This window comes from Pyrus communis, chromosome 15, assembly GCF_963583255.1.
Source record: "Pyrus communis chromosome 15, drPyrComm1.1, whole genome shotgun sequence".
In the NCBI taxonomy this organism is placed as follows: domain Eukaryota; kingdom Viridiplantae; phylum Streptophyta; class Magnoliopsida; order Rosales; family Rosaceae; genus Pyrus; species Pyrus communis.
The window spans coordinates 22,274,298-22,294,471 of record NC_084817.1 but is presented as its reverse complement, the minus strand read 5'-3'; the positions used below and the strand labels follow the sequence as shown (position 1 = coordinate 22,294,471).

The window sequence follows — 20,174 nt, the reverse complement described above, 5'->3', positions numbered from 1 at the left end:
TTGACATACTCAAAATTAGGATCCGTTTATAGGATCCTCGTTGTAATTTCATTGCAATGTTGAAAAATAAAAAAGTTTAAATTATTTTAAAATGTTGTTACTAGTGTGCCTGAAATATAATTCGATACACAAAGTGTCATAATACAAGTGTTTAGATACTTAATAAAAAAATCCAACCACTTATATCATGGTAGTTGATGTATTTGACCGTATTTTCGACATATTGAAAAATCTCTCTCGATTTATAAGTAGTTCTGCTATTACTATATGTTGTCAAATGATCACAAGCTACTGATAATTAAAGAGTAAATTGGAAGCCAATTAATGAAGGAGGATATAATTAGGTTTGAGACAAAAATGGCGGCAGGCATATTATTCATCATACATGATGGCCTTTTCCTTTGCTTTCCATTCACTCGAAGGCCGAAATGGAAGATCATTGCTTTTGGATATTTGAAGCTTTTTAAGTGGTTGGAAGGTCAGTTTCCATACCTTGGACTGTATATCCAGGTTTTTTTTTTTTTTTCTTATCAATTCTTATCAATACCAGTTAAGGAGTATATTTTGAAGATAAAATGATAGAAAATTGGTTAAGATGATTTAGAAACGTAAATTAAATACGTATATATGTTTCGGTTAAAAAATACGATTTTGCGAGACGGGATCAGGACAAAAGGAGTGGACGAAGACCTAGGAATACTTGAAAAGAGGTTTTAAGAAAAGAAATGGAGTACTTGAAGCTAATAGAAGACTTGATACAAAACTAAGCATGATGACGATCTAGAATCTATACAGCAACCTCACTTAATGAGTTAAGACTTGATAGTTGTTGTAGCTTTTCTGCATTCGAGTGTGTCAACCCCAAAAAATACTTTGAACTAAAACATATGCACTAAATGGAAGTGAAGTAACGAGTTTTGAGTAACGGTTTTGACACTTCCGATTCTTTGTGTCACTGCACTAAACTTGGTGCACTTAACTGTCAAATTAAACCGAGAGTATGAAAACAACTACTCACTAATTTAAGAAATTAGAGTTCTTGGAGATTTCTAACGATGTTGGCTTATGATTCCATTGTGAATTAGTTATACCCTCGTTCATAGAACAAGAACTGGCAAATACTCTTTTACAGTCAACGTCTCTCGCAACTACTATAAACATAACTCCTATAAAATCAACATGCACGGAATCTCGCATATGTACATATATACTTTGTTGATGTAAAAAATCAAGTTGATTTTGGAACAATGCAAAGTGTGAGGTTGCTTCGGTCACCTAGTTTATTCTGATGTTGATACGTGTCGCGTTATGATTGGTCTCCTAGTTGGACATAAGCTCTTGTACTTCGGCATAGGTGGTTCATCACAAATTCTTCAAGTGGGACTCTGAAGGTATAAAATTGACCGATGCTAGTTTTAGGATTGATGAAATATGATATTGTTGAGAGTTGTCCCACATCGGTGAGGTACAAGATTTGCTATGTGTTTATATGGTCTTGGGTCACTCTCCATATTGTCAATTGGTTTTATGGTGGAATCCTAATTTCATCATGGTATCAGAGCCAGGCTATCCTCATGTGAAGCCAAACGGCCACACGCGCTCTACGTCACCCAATTGTTGTCCACATGTAGGCTTGAAAATTCACCACATGTGTGGGGGCGTGTTGAGAGTTGTCCCACATCGGTGAGAGACAAGGTTTGCTATGTGCTTATATGGTCTTGGGTTACTCCCCGTATTGCCAATTGATTTTACGGTGGAACCCCAATTTCATCATATACAAACATAATTCAATACGAATTCACGTGAATACATACGTAAGATATGCAAACATGAGGTGTATAAATTTTAAGGAAGACAATAATTTGCAATTATGTGTAGCTTCAAAGTAAAGGCATAAGAGAGAACGCTTAGGCATGAAATATCAAACATGAATGATGAATAGAGGTTTAAAGAGAGAGAATTAGAATCTATATAAGTAGCGGCTGCAGGCTGTTGCCTGCAAAGTACTGTAGGGGGATTTGTCATTATTATCATTGTTATCATTTTCGTTGGTGTCTTCCTTCCCAAAGTAAGTATGTGTCGGGGATTTGTCATTATTATCATTTTCGTTGATCGTTCTGTTTTTACATAGAAGTTTTGGCATAGTTTATTCGCTTGTACTTTTTTTCATTTACTTTCATCTTTATCAATAAATTTGTGGAGTGATCCTCACCCTGCAGGTAGGTATCTCCACGTGACTATTACCGAAAAGCTAATTTCGTCTAATCTTTTTCTATTTGAAAAAAAAAAAAAAAAAAAAAAAATTGTGTAAGGGATCCGCGGTGTTGGATAAGACATGCTTATTGACTTGGCACCAAAAATTGTCCTACTACTTGCTCTAACCCTAGCTACTCAGAGAATCAGCGTGCATCATATCAACTTCTAGAATTTTTATTTGCTTTGTGCTCGATAATTTTAGGGTTAAGTGTATCACAAGTACGGTTGTTGAATCTCGATTGTGATATCATGCATGAATTGCCAGGTAATGTGAATGTGAACCGTGATCACAAAAATGGATATGGTAGAGGGGTGGTGGGCGGCGGAAGCGATAGCGATAGCGAGGGCATGGGCGGTGATGGTAGCGACAATGGTGGCAGTATGATGGTGGTGACAATATTGGGGTGTGGTGGTTCAGGTGTAAGGATCACAATAGTGCTATGGGCAATGGTAGAGGCAGTGGTGGCAGTTATGATTGTGACGGCAGTGGTGTCAATTATCGTAGTGGTGGTCGCGTTGGCGGCAACGATGGCGGTGGTGGAAGTGGTGGTGGTGATGGTGGCGGGGTTGGTGATGATTGTAGTAGTGATGGTGGCAACAATGGTAGTGGTAATGACCGGGGGTGTTCATAAAAGGTTTTTTTTTTATATATAAAAGTAGCTTTTAAAAACAACTTACAAGTTGTTTTTAAAAGTTGTTGTCTGAAGACCATTGTTTTTAAAATAAGCAAGATATTTTGTTTTTACCATACACTTATTTAAAGCTTAACATTAACTTTAAAATAAAGCAACTTCTGATGAAAAAAATCAATACCAAACAGAGTCGTAATCATACAGAGATAATTTTAAAAGTAACTTTCCCCTTAAAACATTAAGTATATAGAATAAATAGACAATTATTTCGTGATGTTATTTACTTGACAATATGAACTAATTTCTGGATAGATAGGTACATAAATTATAAGGAATGGGGTGCGCTTTTATGGCCCTTCCTAATTCCTGCTAGCACCATACAACTTCGTAATGCTAGTTGACCCTATAAAAATTACAACAACACCAGCTCCGTTTTGTGATCTAAAAATTACATGAGACAAAAATAAAATCGAAAACAAAGAAGAAACATGTACACAAATGTGGTATCACTGAAATACAAAATGGACCTTCTCACGTCCTCGGAAGGCTTCTTACATGCATACGGGGACGGAACCAACGACCATATCATCTAGGACCGGACAACTCATCCGGGGGAATATGAGAAGTTGAGTCTATGATCCAATTACTATTTGCATGATGAATAGGGTTGAAATCTTGGCGGAACACCTCCTCTTTCTGCCACTCCTCCCATCTTTCAGCCAAACCATCGCCTTCAAGCATTCGGACAACCTCTGACATCTTGGGCCGATCCCCTGGGGTGCCTTGTGTGCATAGTAGAGCTACTTGGATCAGCTGCTCCACTTGATCCTCAACATAATTTCCATTTAGATCAGCATCAACAAGTGTTTCCAACCTCCGATCTTTCAGTAGTCCTTTGACCTAATGTTTTTCGTTAAAACAAAAAGGAAAATGTGAGGTAGTTCTATGATTTGAAACAAAAGGTGAGGGCACCTAGGAGAGTGAAAATGTGTTGTAATGTTCAAAATTTGAAGGGCCGCAGTTCTCTCCAGAAAATCAAACTGCTTACAATAATGTATCGTCATGCAAATATTGATATGATGCAAAGATAAGACAAATGAAAATAGAGAGAAAAGAAAGAAGCAAGGAGGCCAAATAGCGAGAATAAAGAGATGATGAGGAAATTAGGATCGACACAAAACACATGCCAAATTCTTCAAGAAATCACAGTAAGGCCAATATATCGGCAAAAGAAGCAACAACAATAGTAACAATAATTCCTAAGATAATGTAATAAATTAGTCTCTTTAACAGTTTAAACCTTAGGCTGCTATAAATAAAGATAAATAAATCTTCACAGCTTAATCATAACACTAACTAATAAAAGGTAATTAAACCAAACTTATTTTCTAAACGCTAATTATAATTTTGTTTCTTCGATCCATGATTCTAACTGTTTTCTACATTTCGACCAAAAAAGGCAAGTGATTTTTACAGTAATCAAACAGGAACTTGCCAGCTGCATAAGGAGTAACAGGTTTTTAAAGTATCCTTACAAAGAACAAACGAAAATGATTACAGAAATGTTCCATGCAGAATGATTAAGAATGTCATAAGAGATTAGCGGTCTGAAATAAAATCATAAAGTGTGGAGACGCATCATTTTCGGCTAAAATAAATAGCAACACTGGTACTGGGAGATGCACCTAATTAACAGTATATTATATAACATTTCTTCATAACTTTGAGGTTTGAAACTTTGATAATTTCCAAGATTTGGACTTAGGGACACAAAATAAAGTGAAGCAAGAATATTGCTGAATTTCAACAACATAATGTCTTTTTGATAAAATACGAAAGATATTATGGAATATAGAATGATAAAATATAATCAGAAGGTGGACCTAATGCAAATATTGTTGGGAAATAATCTTGCATATAAACAATAAATTAGCTACATAAACAGACAGAAAGACAAAAATACATACCCAATCAAGTAACATGACATCATCGTCATTCGCAAGCCGAGCAAGATCAAAAGCCCTCTGCCCAGTGATGAGTTCAAGAAGCATGACTCCGTATCCAAAAACATCAGTTTTCTCGGAAGACTTTCCAGTTGAAAGGTACTCTGGTGCTATATGACCAATTGTGCCACGTACAGCTGTGGTAACATGTGTATCCTTGTAGTCCATGAGTTTAGCCAATCCAAAGTCTCCAACAACTGCTTCAAATTCCTCATCCAACAATATGTTTGCAGCTTTCACATCACGGTGAATAATTTTTGGATCACAGTGATCATGTAAATAAGCAAGGCCTCTTGCAGAACCCAATGCAATGCATTGTCTTTTTGGCCAATCAAGTGCAGGTTGTTCTTCTGGACGATCTACAATAATTTATCGACATAATTATGAAGTAGAATTTTAAATTACCAGCAACAGGTAGTTTCATTTTACACATATTATACCACCCATCCTACCCAAGAAAAGGTCACCTTGTTATCCTTTTCAAATTAAACAGAAATAAAATCAACATAAACGAGGTAACTCGAAGAAAAAAAGATCATTAAAAAAATATCTGTGTGATACTCCAAACCAAGTTGATCAGGTGTATAAAATTTTATTAATGTAATCCAAATAATTTTTAATGTCGTGAAAAAAATATTTCATCAACGCAGCAAATAATTTAGAAGAGTACCTCTTAAACATGATGCCACACTTCCATTAGCCATATAAGGATATACGAGCAGCCTTTCTGTTGGTGTCATGCAAAAACCACGCAGACGAAGCAGATTGCGGTGGACAGCCATGCTAATCATTTCAACTTCTGTTTGGAACTGTAGCTCCCCGCCTTGGGTTCTCTCCTCTTTAAGTCTTTTTACAGCAACCAGAGTTCCATCAGCTAAACGTCCTTTATAAACCTTACCAAATCCACCTCTACCAAGAATATTTTTGTTGCTAAAGGTATCCGTTGCAACTTGTAGCTCACGCAAAGAAAACCTTTTGAGCTGTCCTAAATGAACTTCTGGATCCTCCTCAGCTGCAAATACATTAGATGAGTGAAACCTACGTCCCATACTACAACACAATCAAGCTATATTACTCTTAATAGTTCACTAACCAGGTACATCAAAGAAATGATCCTGTGGTTTTCTTCGTCGCCAAAAAGCAAGTGCAATTGCAGGTGCAGCAAACAGCAAAGCGGCACCAGCAGCAACCCCTCCAGCAATAGCCCCAGTAGCAGTGGTGCCTAGTATGATTCACCAGAGGTAAAAATGGAAGGGTTATTTGCGTAACATAAACCAGATTTAAATGAAAAATCTTTAAGAGTCAGATGCTCTCTCTCTCTCTCTCTCTCTCTCTCTCTCTCTCTCCCAGTAGCAGTGGTACTAATATGAATCACCAGAGTTAGAGTCAGATGCTCTCTCTCTCTCTCTCTCTCTCTCTGAAATAGTACAATACAAAATTAGGAGTATCCCCTCAGATCCGCAACCCATTCCTTTCCTGACTAGCATCTTCTTAGAATCTTTACAGCAGTGATTCCAACAATAATGTTATATTATGAAAAAAATTAACAGAAAAACACCCAAAAAATTAACTATCAATATCACAAGTGTATGTGAAACAAAATAGAGCCAGCTCTCAAAATAAATTTGAGTTAATATCACAAGAACAGAACGGTATTTGTAAAAACCTGGAGAACTTGGTGGGGGAGAAGGGGGAGGAGGTGGAGGGACTGCAAGTTGTTTCAGAAGAGGATTATTTTGAAAACTGCAAAATGAAGAATAGCAGTCAGTACCTCATTTAGATCATCAGCTGGGACGGCCACTGCAGGGAAAAGGTAAAGAAAAAGAATAAAGTTGCTTCAACAAACCTGATGGGAGTAAAAAGTGAAAAAGATCCATTGACAGGAATATCCCCTGTCAGATTGTTATTTGAAAGATCCCTGCATTCCATGGGAAAACTACATGTTATTTGGATTCTTTGATGGCAGACAAATTAGTAACTTTTCTCTCTACACACTTCTTATTGAGATGAAAGTACATGAAACTCACAGGACTTGCAATGATTTGATGTTAGTCAAAGTCAGGGGAATATTCCCCACCAAGGTGTTGTTGTTGAGACGCCTGTTTCATGGAACAGAAAGTGTTAAATCACAAATAATCGCAATGACAACAAATATTATATTTTCAATACATAATTATTCAAACAATAAGGGACGCAATTAATAAAATGTGAACGTAGTTTTGTGATAATTCATTTTCTTTTACCATTTTTCTAGTCGCCATAAACAACAGAAGAGTATGTGAGTTCTAAGTGTGCATAAAGTACATATGGACACAATAGACAAGAGAACAATGAGCTAGGAAACTTTCAAGACATCCTACTAGATATGAGAGTTCACCCACTCTGGTTACAGAATTCCTTTCTATTTCCCCTAAAATATATTTCTGCAAATATTAGTCGACGGATTTTCCTCTTACTATAAATTTTATTGTTGTTGATATTAACATCCGCGTGTTAAGGGCCTTCACTGTTTAGGACTCACTCCTAGAAAAAGTCAAAACCTTTCCTGAACACACACATTCTAGCTCAGCACCTTACATAATATGGATCTCATAACTGTTACTGCTTGAAATACAAACGAATCATTCTCAAAATTTCTGGAAATTCAAGATGTGCTCTTTGTAACGTACACTCAGAATTCATCTAAATAAATAAATAAATCTCCTTAAAATTCCACATGAAGTTTCAGGGAAGCAAAAAAGAGAGCAAAATAGTTTACTTAGGGTAACCCTAAGAAGATGTTACAAGGGTGGCTCAAAAATTAAAAAGAAAACAATAATACTCTCCAATTAAATCTTAATGTTATACTTCCATTTGCACTATATATGAGTGCAATCAGATATATACACAAACCTTTTCGATAAGATTTTGAAAATGAAGAAGATGCGAAATGAGTGGCAAAAAAGCACTTTGGTGCCTATCAGCAAGAATAAGGGCGACATATAAAATTGCATGAGCTATACGGGTATTAAGTTAATGGGTCATACAATGAAGCTTAGGAGAGAGTAATTGAGCATCGACTGAAGCAAGAGACACGGGTCTCAGACAATTCGGGTTCATGCCAGGGCGCTCGACCATGGAGGCAATCTATCTCTTACGAAGATCGATGTGACGATATAGAGATATGCAAAAGGATTTGCAAATGGTCTTTATAGATTCGGAAAAACCGTATGATAGAGTCCCAAGAGAAATTCTTTGAAGGATTCCAGAGAAGAAATGAGTGCAAGTAGCATATATCCAAGCCATAAAGGATATGTATGATGGAGTAAGGATTGCAGTAAGAACTCATGAAGGACAAACTGAAAGCTTTCCCATATCCATAGGGTTACACTAAGGCTCAACTTTAAGTCCTTACCGTTTTGCATTGGTAATGGAAGCTCACGGGACATATTCAAGATGGTATCCCTTGATGTATGCTTTAAACAGATGATTTAGTGTTATAGATGAAACGCATGAGAGAGTAAATGCTAGACAAAGTATATGGTGTGCAATTGTATTGGGAAAGGGGGTCCAAATGGGATACGAGTAAGGATTGGAGATCAGGAAGTCCCAAAGAGTGAACGCCTTCATTTTCTTAGATCTATCTTGCAAAAGAACAGAGAATTGGATGGAGATCTCAACCATAGATTACAAGTTGAGTGGATGAAGGGGAAGAGTGCATCAAGCGTGTTGTGTGACCGTCATATGCCACTAAAGCTCAAGGGAAAATGTTACAAGAACGGCAATAAGGCCAACGATGCTTTATGGCACGAAATGCTAGGTGGTCAAGCATCAACACGTGCAAAAATGAGGGTAGCGGAGATGAAAATGCTTCACTGGATGTGTGGGCACACGAGCAAGGACAGGATTAAGAATGAGGATATCCGAGGTAAAATGGGAGTGGCTACAATTGAAGATAAGATTAAGAGAAAATCGGTTAAGGTGGTTTGGACATGTCAACCGAAGACCTACAGATGCTCTGGTTAAAAAAATGTGATTACGAGACAGAGACTCAGAGCAAAAGGAGTAGAGATGGAGACTTAGGAAGACTAGACTTGGAAAGAGACTTTAAGAAAAGACATGGAGTACTTGGAGCTCACGGAAGACTTGGCGCCAAACCAAGCGCAATGACGTTCTAGGATTCATACAGCCACAACCTCACCTAGTGGAATAAGGCTTTTGTTGTTGTTGTAATTTGATATATACACAGACTAGAAAAGTGTTAATCATAATAAATAGAAACTTCACAGTCTCACTTCATACTAAAACTTCATGAACATGATTACTAGCACAATTAATCTCTTTTGAGGCAGTCTTACCTCTATAGAGAATTCAGAAGCACAGCACTCGAAAATACTTAAAAGATTAATGAAGGGGCCTTTTCAAGGCTCGAGCTATTATATACCATGCAACCTGGGATTTCACAATTGTCACGGTAAAAGCTATGCAAAATTAAATTTTTCTTCCTTTCCTATTTTTTCTTTCCCTTTTAGGGTAGGGGATCTATAAAAGAGGAGAAAGAAAAGAAAGATATGTGGTATAACAGAAACGGGACGCTACAAATATAGGAGCTCCTGTTAGATCTTTAGAATTTTTAACATGGTGATTATAGCTTAATGCATCTTTGCATTAGAGTTCCAAATTCCGATCACCAATCGAACTAGTCTCCCTTCTTGTGAATCTTGAAATCAGGGATCATACTATAAATTATATGCATCCGGCATAAGGAATATTTGCCTTCAAGGTTCCAGTTACATGTTTTCCTATATTTTGTTGACGTTTTGCATATTGTTCTATCACTTGTTTAATTGTGTTCCTTCTTCAAAATTGTTAAAACTCAAGCTATAGCCTATATGCCTTGACGTTAATATTGAGAGATCATAGTCAACCTAAGTAATATTTTGGGTTCAACCGAAATCCTATCGTGGACTTTTAAGGAAGAAAGTCACTCCAACGGAACAATTAAAAACAGTAGATTAGCATATCGAATAAAAAAGAAAGACAAAGGATGGGGGTTCATACAGGAAACGTAGTTTTTCAAGGTTGCCAAGCGTCTCTGGAATGGTACCATGTAAATTGTTCAAGTAAAGATCCAAGCTCACCAAGTTTGACAAACCCCCAAGCTCTGGGGGAATGGTTCCAGTTATGTTATTACTGTAAAGTTCCCTGTCAAGAAAGAGTGTTTCGATATGTCAAATGAAGTAGGTGAATTCATTCAGCAGTGTATCAATACCAATTTCAATTCGAATGCATACTGATGGAACAGTTGGATAAGACACCAAAAAAAAAAAGCAGAGCGAAAAACACACTTACAAGTACTGCAACTTGGAAAGCACACCAAGCTGTGCCACTAGTTGACCAGAGAGATTGGCATTGCCCAGATCACTGGGTGGAGCAAAAATGTTAAAAATTTCGTGTAACGCAATGTTCGCTATTACAAGTGAACTGAACTGAATTGAATTGAACGGAATTGAATCGAAAAGGAGGTGTTCGCTGGGTTTGCTTACACTCGAGTAACGCTATTTTCGCTATTACAAGTGACGTGAAACCAGGTACAGGGATTGACGAGAGTCGGATCCCAACTCTGCAGAACATTGTTTGGATCAGCTAGATTGCCCTTCAAAGCATTCAATGCGTCACCTGTCAAATCCAACCAGTCATTCATTCATTCATTCATTAGTTCGTTCCAATTCCCGCAACCAAACACGCCCAAATTCACAGACACAGACGTACCTTCGACGTTGGCAGCAAGCTTCTGGAGGTGAAAGAAGCCAAACAGCAGAATCAGCCAAAAAGCGGAAGCAGAGGCGGAGGACGTCATCAGTGTTGGGTCCATTGGAGCTGAGCTCAGCTCATACACGAATCCCTAATTCCAATTCTAACAATTGGGGAAGCAGCTGGCGTTGACCGATCAAAATCTGGAGCATCTCTGCGTTGACCGGATTCCAGAAAATTCGGTGGCTTTTGCTTTTGCTTTGGCAGTTGATTAACTTGCAGATTGCGTTTGGCAAAGCATGCTTCTCACTTCTTACAGAGAGAGCTTAGAGAGAGAGAGAGAGAGAGTGAAATCTCAGAGCCTCAGTAGTTTTGGAGAAGAAGGAAAGAAAAGTAAAAGGTTTGGGGGGGTGAGAGTGGAGGAGCTGCGGGTGGAGGGCTCTCAGTCAAAGTCGCAGCCCACCACGTTGGAATTTCCTTTCTTCTTTACTTTGTATTTATTTTTTCTTCAAATTTCTAGTCCATGAAAACTAGCAATATTCTACACTATGGGAAAGTGATAGGTTTAAATTTGAGATACGATTGGAGGTGAGAGGTATTAGATTTAAATCTTGTAGATGTCAATTTGATAACAAATTAGATTGCTCATTGTGTGGTTTAACCATACTTTCTCTATTCTTAGTGTAAAAATATTGATGTATTAAAAAAAATTCGAGATACGATGAGTAGAAAGACACTAATTATTAAGATGAAAGATTATTCAACGTGTCGATAACAAGTTTAAATATTATATGTTATAATATAAGTGATTAAATATAACAAGTTTAATATTATGGAAATTATCGTGTTTTCGATACATTGAATATTTTCTCCACTGTAACAATTCACGCATTCGAAATTTCCTTTCTTCTTTTGTTTATATTTATTTTTTCTTCATTTCCAATTACTATATTATTATTTTTTGGGTGAAAATTGTTCTTCAACCACGATCTGTCCCCCGGCCCCACCATATGCCCTTCTTGACTTGATGACATTCGACTGCACGCACAACATTATTCTTTTTTTTTTTTTTTTGAACGCCAGCACAACATTATTCTTCACCTTGAGTAAACACGACGAGGGAGTACAAGAATGGTTGGGAAATTGGAATATATATTATAAATATGAGTAATGTTAGTAAAACTAATTTATAGATAAATTTTTGTAAATAAAATGACATGAAAATTGGTGGTTAAATTATTACTTAAACGTTGATAAACGTGTTCAATTTTTATTGGTGATACATTATTTGGTTTACAAATTTTGTCTCCCTAGTATTACTCTATAAATATATGTTGCTTAAGTAGAAAGATCGACATGAGAATTATAGATAGGATAGTGTTATTCACTCACTCATTTTTACATCTCACACATCCTTGTTTATTTTTTGTCATTCATCTTTTTCAATTTCTTTGATCTGATGGCCGAAAATTGAGGCAGATATGTGAAAAGTAAAAGTGAGTGTGTGAATAACAGTACATTTATAGATATTATATTGTGATAGAATAGAAATTGTTCATACGATGTTTATCTAGAGGTGCAACTTGAGTTCAGTCAACTCGAATCAGCCCATGCCCAACTCAATTTCAAACCCAATCAAGCAAGTTAATATGAAGTAAAAACTCGCTCAAACTCTACTCCACTCAACCCATTCATTTATTAGGTTAGGTTTGGGTTGAGTTCTTGCCTTCCCATGTCAACCCAAACCAAACCCAATCCGATTTCTAACCCGAATTTTCTCATGACATATCACACATCCCGATTGGTAATATATAAGCAAGGTACACATTTAGGGATGACAATAATTGAAGTTTGTTGTTGGTTTTCATTTGAACAATGAATCATAATGTTCATTTACGTTTCTTTTGATTGAAATTTTGGTATTCTCTTCTTATTTTATTTCAATTTCACATTGTTGAAACATTAGAAGTGGTCTCCACACCATTTGGTTTAATTTTTTATGTGAATGATGTATAAAATTAAATTTCAACTGACAAAAAAATCCAACTCAATAGGTTTGATTTTTCTTCCAAAAATAAACCGAACCGACCGGAAAAGACAATTACCAGTGGATGAACCGTACTCAGTTGTTTGAGTCTGGGTTTGGTTTCTCTAAATAGTATGCGCGTGGGTTCGGTGTTTAATGGGTCTCTTCTTGTATTTCTAAAATCAATTAAAGCATTTTACTTTAATAACGAGTTCGATATCAATTTATCTTCTACCTAAATAAATATCGTTGTATTTAAGAAAGAAACTAATTTTAGTTTTAAAAATGACTGTTAATATTTAACCGTAACCACTAGCAATTGAAGTAGTTAAGTTTAGGAACAGTTTAGGAACGACGTCGAGTAAATGCCTAATTTAGAACATGTAAGATCGCATCAGAATAACAAGAAACCTCAAGCTCATTGAAATTTAGCAAAGAAATTTATATGTTTTGAATTCTCGGCACAACGGAACAAGAACGAGATCGTGTCGACAACCTAGCCGCCTCTCCGGAGATGGCAACTCAAAATAGCACCAGAACAACAATCTTCCTATCTAAACTAGACAATTATCTTCCCATGTAAACTAGACATACAGAATGCCGCCTTGATCACACACGTTTGCCAACTAAAAAACGTCGTATGCACAAAATAGCCCATACCCGACACGACAGCTTCACCGTTTTCCAGCGTTGATTCTTGGCTTGCCTTTAACCTCGGCTTCCTGCAGCCACAAAAAGGGTAACAATGCAGTTTGAGTATTTCCAGGCCTTCATCAACAAAATTACTGGAAACGTACGGTCAGAAACGTACCTGGGGCACGTGGAGGTAAATGTAGTTCTTTGCGGTAGCAGGATTATGATTTTCAGCGCCCTTGCTCCAATCATAGCAAACCTAGAAACATACGTCGGAAAGGATCTTCAGTAAAATATTTAAAAATTATGAGAGTAAAATATAAGGAATTTGCGCAACCAGTTTTCGAGTCGAATTGGCTCTCAAAGATTAGAACCATAAACCAGCAGTCACTTGAATACAGAAAGACACAACTACAACGGCACAAGACCACAAATAACGATGGCAAGCCATGCGGTATAATCTCGACAGAAACAATAGTGAAAGACAAGCAAGTCTACAGAGCGAAAGGTTCATTGGAGGTATAATCAAAATTGCATGAAGGTTGTCATCATTGCAAGAAGTACAATAAAAATGCATACGCAAAGGTATTGCCTGAAGTTGCAGTGGATACAACCTACTTCTACCACTTTATACCAGTTGAAGAACACAACTTCTATGGATGTATACAACTTCCAGACTCCATTCATTTCCGACCCAGATTTAAAAGAGGAAAACCAGAAAAGTATGGATGGTATTTTCCTTTTTCTAAACAAGTTGTACACCATGAGTCAGTCCCATGAAAGTTTGAACGACAAACCTCAGACACAGAACCCTCATATTAGTTGCAAAATCACAAAGAAAGAGACTTACTGCGTATGCAAATATGGAACCATCATTGTTGAAAGCACTGCAAGGTATAGGTTGACTGCACCTCGCCATTGCCTGAAAAAATCAGAAAACCCTCTATTAGACACTTGTACGCGTACAAAACAAATTATCAGTAACCAAATATATCACCAGATTAGCGGTAACTTGAACTGATCAGAACCCAACAGTCAAGATGCTCATAGTTTAAGCATAATACAAAAACAAAAGCAGTAGAAAATAGATGTGGAAGAAACCTTTAGTCTCTGTTTGCTATCCTTATCCCAAAAATTGAAAGAACCGTCAGAACCAGCGGTAGCAAATGTGTGATGGACCTGATCGAGGAACACAAAATAAGCTCTAATGTTTGACAAATAATAGAAAACCAAAAATGAAGCCTCAGAATTTATCCAACATCTCACTCAACAACCTAACAATAACCATAATGAACAGACTAAATGTTGTATAAACTAGTTGGATGGAAACTGTCAAATAATTAGGCATTCCAAATATTGATTCTGAAGTAAACTCATTCCTAAAAGAAGACAAATTCGAACATGAAGTAAGATTTAACTTGACCAAAGCTGCTATTCAGACAAAATAATCCAGTAAACATAGCTATGTAACTTTACAGATTCTCATACACTATGACAATCCAACAACCAATTTAATCCAGTACGTGATATAAAAGATAACTTCAAAACAAAAGAAAAATAGTAATTCAAGGTTTATTTAGAAACATTTTTGCTTTTTATCTTTCAGAATTGAAGAGAGTGAAAAGAAACAGGAAAAAGGAAAGAGCAAGATGAGACATTACAGAGGTGAAGAAGAATGCATGTAGCGAAAACCATAAACATTTCACTTCAAAATGTTTTGACTTTTGAGTTTCAAACTCTAATGTATTTATATCTCCTTCACCCCATCATCTCTCCTCTTAATGTCCTTTCCTTTTTCTTATCTATCTTAAATTTTAAAACAAGAATATAAACAACCTAAAATAAATACGTTGGACCCTCAATACACCGTCCAGACATGATTACAAACAAAGGAAAAAGATAAAGGAATCTTACAGGATGGAAGTTCAGAGAGTTGACTGAGTATATCTCATTGCCCTCTCTATGGCACTTGAAGGTAAAGTTTTTACCTTGTAGTCCATCATCCAGATGATGTACACCAACCCTCCCTTCAATAGAACCAACCTGGTCGGAGAATAATGTCAGAATCATAATTAATATAATTCAATAATTATTCAGACAAGATAAATAGGTTATGAAACAAAAGAATAAAAAGAGAGTATGACTGACCCTATGTCCTGTTCAATAATCACTATAGTTAAAACAGAAAGTACAATGGCAAATGGTAGAACTGATGGCAAAGTGGTATATCAGTTATGAGTCTTATGACCAATGATATCAACATCAAATTTTCAAAAAGGCTATAATACATTTGAGCAAATAAATTACACAATCTCCCCTGTGCTTTAGTGGAAGCACGAAAACACCCATCTCATAGTGAAAAATTATAGCACTATAATCCAAGTCAAAAAATTTTAAATTAACTTGTCAGCGCTCATAATTTTCATGGTTTCCGCCTCCCCTAGATAACTAAGAGAACAACTATACTTTCAGAGAGAAACCAAATAGAAAACTACAAGGACAAAAAAATAAGTAAAGAACAATTTTGAAGGGAAGATCAAATACTTACCAAGAATCCTTGCTGATCAGGAAATGCAGCAACACACCTTGTTTGATACTTTAGGGGTGAAACAATTCTCTTGAATTCTGTCTGTTGGTAATTGGAAATAATTGAAATCAGAAGCAAAAAATAGCATGTCAATGAAGGTGACCCAGTCAAATATTAGAATCTTTTAGATAACAAATCCCAAATCCATTGACTGGACTTGAAAACTTAAAAAAGAACAAGAAGCTTATCCTCAGGGTACCGCAAAAAATAATTAAAAGCCTAGACAAATGTTAATTTTGGAAACTAGGAGTCTAGGAGTAAACAAAGTTACTGAAGAACTAAGCTGCTTTAATTTGTCAATGTATTCTTGTTGCATCAAATTGATAAAAGAAATGCTATCTGATAACCCTTACATATAAAATGATACCTGTGGGTTTTGCAAGTTAAAAACAATCAGATTTCTGTCTGCAGTGCCAACAACCATTAGAGGGTATCTCACTGATAGAGTGTAGCAGCGCTCAGGTAGAGGTTGGGTATGGATTGGAGTTTGCTGCCTCAGATCCCAATACCTGAATATGGGTAGCAAAGGTCATACATTAAAAGAAGAAGAAAAAAAACTTCTTTAAGAAATTAATTTTAACAAGAACCCCACTAAAATTTCTGGTATACAAATTCAGATAGCTCAAACTAGATAAAAACAACGGGTATGTTTAAATTACTTCAAAGTCTTGTCCCAGCTTCCTGTGACTAAGTAGTTCATCTCTGGGATCCATGCAATCTCTTTTATGGGTGCTTCATGCATGGCAACGGTCACTGGTTGGTTACCAGCCAAAGGCCACATCTTAACTTGCTTGTCGCACCCTCCGGAGAACACTGTTGATCCATCATCCTTCCAGGTTGAGCACAAAACCTATATAGATAGACATGCATCACTCCAAGTTATATCACAAAATTTCTACATTGATCTAATGTGGTCTCAAATTAAATGCACATGCTTGTGCATGTACAAACATATGTATTTATCGATAAATCTTTGAAATAGTGGTGATCCTTACTCTAAGGACTTTATCTTTTTAAATCAGATCGTATAATAACAGTACAAAAATTACTTGCTTAAAATCAACAACATATAACAATTGTAAAGCAATTGACCTTGACATCTTCATTGCAGAGACATGTCTCAGACGTCCCATAATTACAATTCCATAATTTGACCTTCTACACAGAGATTGCACTGTTTTTTACCTAAACAAAATTTTGAGTCCAATTGTAACCTTAAAAAAAATTTGCAACCAATGTATATCTCCCTGTTTTTTTATATTTAGTATCACATAAAACTACTCTTATCTCAATTCCTGAGTAATACATCTGGAAACAAACAGCAATACTTTTGTTTGTTTTGTATTCAACCAGAATAACCCTAAGTCACTATGAAGATCAGAAGTTAAGGATCATATCAGAGGGCCATGGCCAGATGTAAACTCCCCTAACTCTGCCAGTGGAGCAGACAAAAGTTCCAAGTTCGAATTCCACAAGTAAAGGCAGGCCATCTAGCATTTATAACCTCAACAGGTATTTCTAATTCATACCCTAGTTATAATTTAAAACTATAGTTGATACATTGTTGTGTACATATCCATAATTCCACAAGATGTTGGAATTCAAACTCGCGAAACAAAATAAGTTGACTACCGAACTAGTTTCATGTAATATGGAGAGAATGAGAGAGACGATACCGGTTGGTCATGCGATATGGATGCCTTGGGCACACTAGCAAGATTTTGTCCACTCTGGTGTATCTCCCAGCATCGTACCTAAACACGGGCATACCAGCAGTCATTACTTAATAGTTAATCCTACCAATAAACTGTTAGTTTGGTTGCAAAGATAAGACAGGAAATTGTAAAATTCAATCCAATGCCCAACGGTGTATCTACATAAGCAATAAGCATAAGCATAGTGTAGTCTGATGACAGAAATCCAATCAAATCCTATAGAAAAAAAACTTTCTCAGCAACCAAACAGAATGTAAGGCCACATACACACATAGTGTATCTCCCAGCATCGTACCTAAACACGGGCATACCAGCAGTCATTACTTAATAGTTAATCCTACCAATAAACTGTTAGTTTGGTTGCAAAGATAAGACAAGAAATTGTAAAATTCAATCCAATGCCCAACGGTGTATCTACATAAGCAATAAGCATAAGCATAGTGTAGTCTGATGACAGAAATCCAATCAAATCCTATAGAAAAAAAACTTTCTCAGCAACCAAACAGAATGTAAGGCCACATACACACATACCTGGTTATCCCAGGAGGTGGCGACCAGAATGTTACTCTTGGGACTGAAGCTTAGGCTCGATATCGAGTCGTTCGGTGGAGGGGTGACCTAAAATATTAAAAATTAAAAGAAAAAGGAAACTAAATTAACGAAGAAAATCCAAAAAAATCAAAACAAAAAGCAAAATCGAAGAACAACTGCAGAATAACTGCAAGTGAATCGAATTCACCTCAAAGGACTTGTTCGGATTCGTATTCTGATTCGAAGCAGCCATGAAATTCGACATTGAACTCGCACTCAGAACTGTAAAGTGAAAATTGCATATCCAAATCTCAAAATTAAAAAAAAAATATTATTGTAAATAAAGAAATTAGCGAGCATTCATCAGAGAAGTACAACTGTAAAACCCTAACCCTAGAGAGAGAGATACCGTTAGCTGAAGGAGGAGAGAGGAGAGGAAACTGAGCGGAATATGTGAGAAGAAGACTGAGCCTTGAAACTTTGGTCCAAGAGGAAAAAGGAGATGAGTAATTATATATAAACACGGTCGTGGATTTTACGCACGGAGCTCTTCCACAAAGCTCATCGAATTAACTGATCCGAGCATTTGAAATTTTATTCAATAACTAAAAATTATTATAGTTTTTAAGAAGTCAAAACAGATAGACTATTGAATAAAATTTTAAAGGCTTGATCACTTGATCCGGAAAGGATCTCTTCTCCGCATGGCGTAGGTCTTCAGCACTCACAGATGTTATGGCGGTTGTATTTTCTTTTAATACTCATAGTGTATACGTATTTGTACGTAACACCCTTGTTTTTTTGTGACAAAAATGATATTTTTTAATTTCACAAAATATTTTTTTAATACACGCGTGACTTTCTCGCCTCACTTTGCATGTCAAAAGTCCGTCCCATTTTCTGTAAGTCAAACCTGCCTTATTTTGCGTGACATAGTTCACCTCGTTCTGCATGACCTGAGTCCGTCTCGTTTTGCATGCGTCGAGCCTGCCTAATCCTCATGTTTTTTGACAAAAAATGCAAATTTTTTTATTTTCGCAAAATATTTTTCTTAAGCATTAAAGTTAAAACATTTTAAGGAATTTGGAAGCAATTTTACGGTTTATTGAGCAATAAATATATATTTAGTAGAATATTTAAGCCGAAAACTACAAAAATAAGTGAAAAATATAGTAGTGAGGCCTAGAACATTGTCAAATGGAGTTCTTTGCACTCAAGAATCTCAACGGAAAGTCTCACCTTAATTTTCAAAACTTCACAGTGAGGCAAATGTGAAAATAAAAAAATTGAACGGTGATTTACAATGTGAATTTGCAAAACCAATTGAAAACTATGAGTGTTAATCCACGTTTTTTTTGTAAAAAAATGCAAATTTTTATTTTCTCGAAATATTTTTTGTAACACTAGGGAAATCTTTATAATGTATATGGAAGTGGATTTACAATTTATTGAGCAACAAGTATATATTTAGTAGAATATTTAAGCCTAAAAGGAATAAAATAAGTGAAAAATTTAGAGATGTTAGAATGTATAGTTAGTGTATATTTATTAACTTTTTTTTTTAACTAGAGATGTTAAAATCACCTATAGGTGCGGCTTAAACAAAAAAATAGCAAAATTTTGTTTTGTTAAATAGTCTTTCATCACTTTTGGTTGACAAAGAGGGTTCTATTAATATGTGGTTCAGATTTAGATAAAAGAAAAATTAGCAAAAAGAAAAAAAAATTCAAATATCTTTAAATTTAGGTTTTAAATCATTGATTACAAGTGTTTAAATACGAATTATAATAGATTTTGTACGGAAAAATATATTTTGAAGAACATGAATACAATAGTTTGTCGTAGTGGTAAGAGAAAGAAAAGAAAAATTAACAAAAATTTAAGGCATTTTTGTAAATTTTTGTTAATTTTTCTTTTCTTTCTCTTACCACTACGACAAACGATCGTATTCATGTTCTTCAAAATATATTTTCTCGTGCGTGGAGCCCGACTCATTTTTTGACCACCCGGGAGTTCGCCTCGTTCTACGTGCATGGAGCCTATCTCGTCTTGTGTGAC

The 20,174-nt window shown here is 36.0% G+C and overlaps 2 protein-coding genes across 2 annotated transcripts; both read right to left on the bottom strand.

The window, feature by feature from the left end:
* Positions 1–3,095: 3,095 nt before the first annotated feature.
* LOC137718461 (BRASSINOSTEROID INSENSITIVE 1-associated receptor kinase 1-like) lies at positions 3,096–11,098 on the bottom strand. The gene is made up of 11 exons (XM_068458016.1): positions 10,643–11,098; positions 10,417–10,549; positions 10,223–10,294; positions 9,932–10,075; positions 6,919–6,990; positions 6,738–6,809; positions 6,558–6,634; positions 5,985–6,113; positions 5,562–5,903; positions 4,856–5,250; positions 3,096–3,788 (listed from the first exon to the last, which is right to left on the bottom strand). The coding sequence occupies exons 1-11, from the start codon at positions 10,743–10,745 to the stop codon at positions 3,474–3,476; spliced, it is 1,854 nt and encodes a 617-aa protein (XP_068314117.1). The 5' UTR covers positions 10,746–11,098; the 3' UTR covers positions 3,096–3,473.
* Positions 11,099–13,050: 1,952 nt separating this feature from the next.
* Positions 13,051–18,624, bottom strand: LOC137718462 (protein RAE1-like). The gene is made up of 12 exons (XM_068458017.1): positions 18,526–18,624; positions 18,325–18,398; positions 18,117–18,203; positions 17,547–17,624; positions 16,530–16,720; positions 16,238–16,379; positions 15,832–15,912; positions 15,198–15,326; positions 14,385–14,462; positions 14,134–14,205; positions 13,462–13,542; positions 13,051–13,372 (listed from the first exon to the last, which is right to left on the bottom strand). Exons 2-12 carry the CDS (start codon positions 18,379–18,381, stop codon positions 13,325–13,327), a joined length of 1,044 nt encoding a protein of 347 aa, XP_068314118.1. The 5' UTR covers positions 18,382–18,398; positions 18,526–18,624; the 3' UTR covers positions 13,051–13,324.
* Between the last annotated feature and the right edge of the window lie 1,550 nt (positions 18,625–20,174).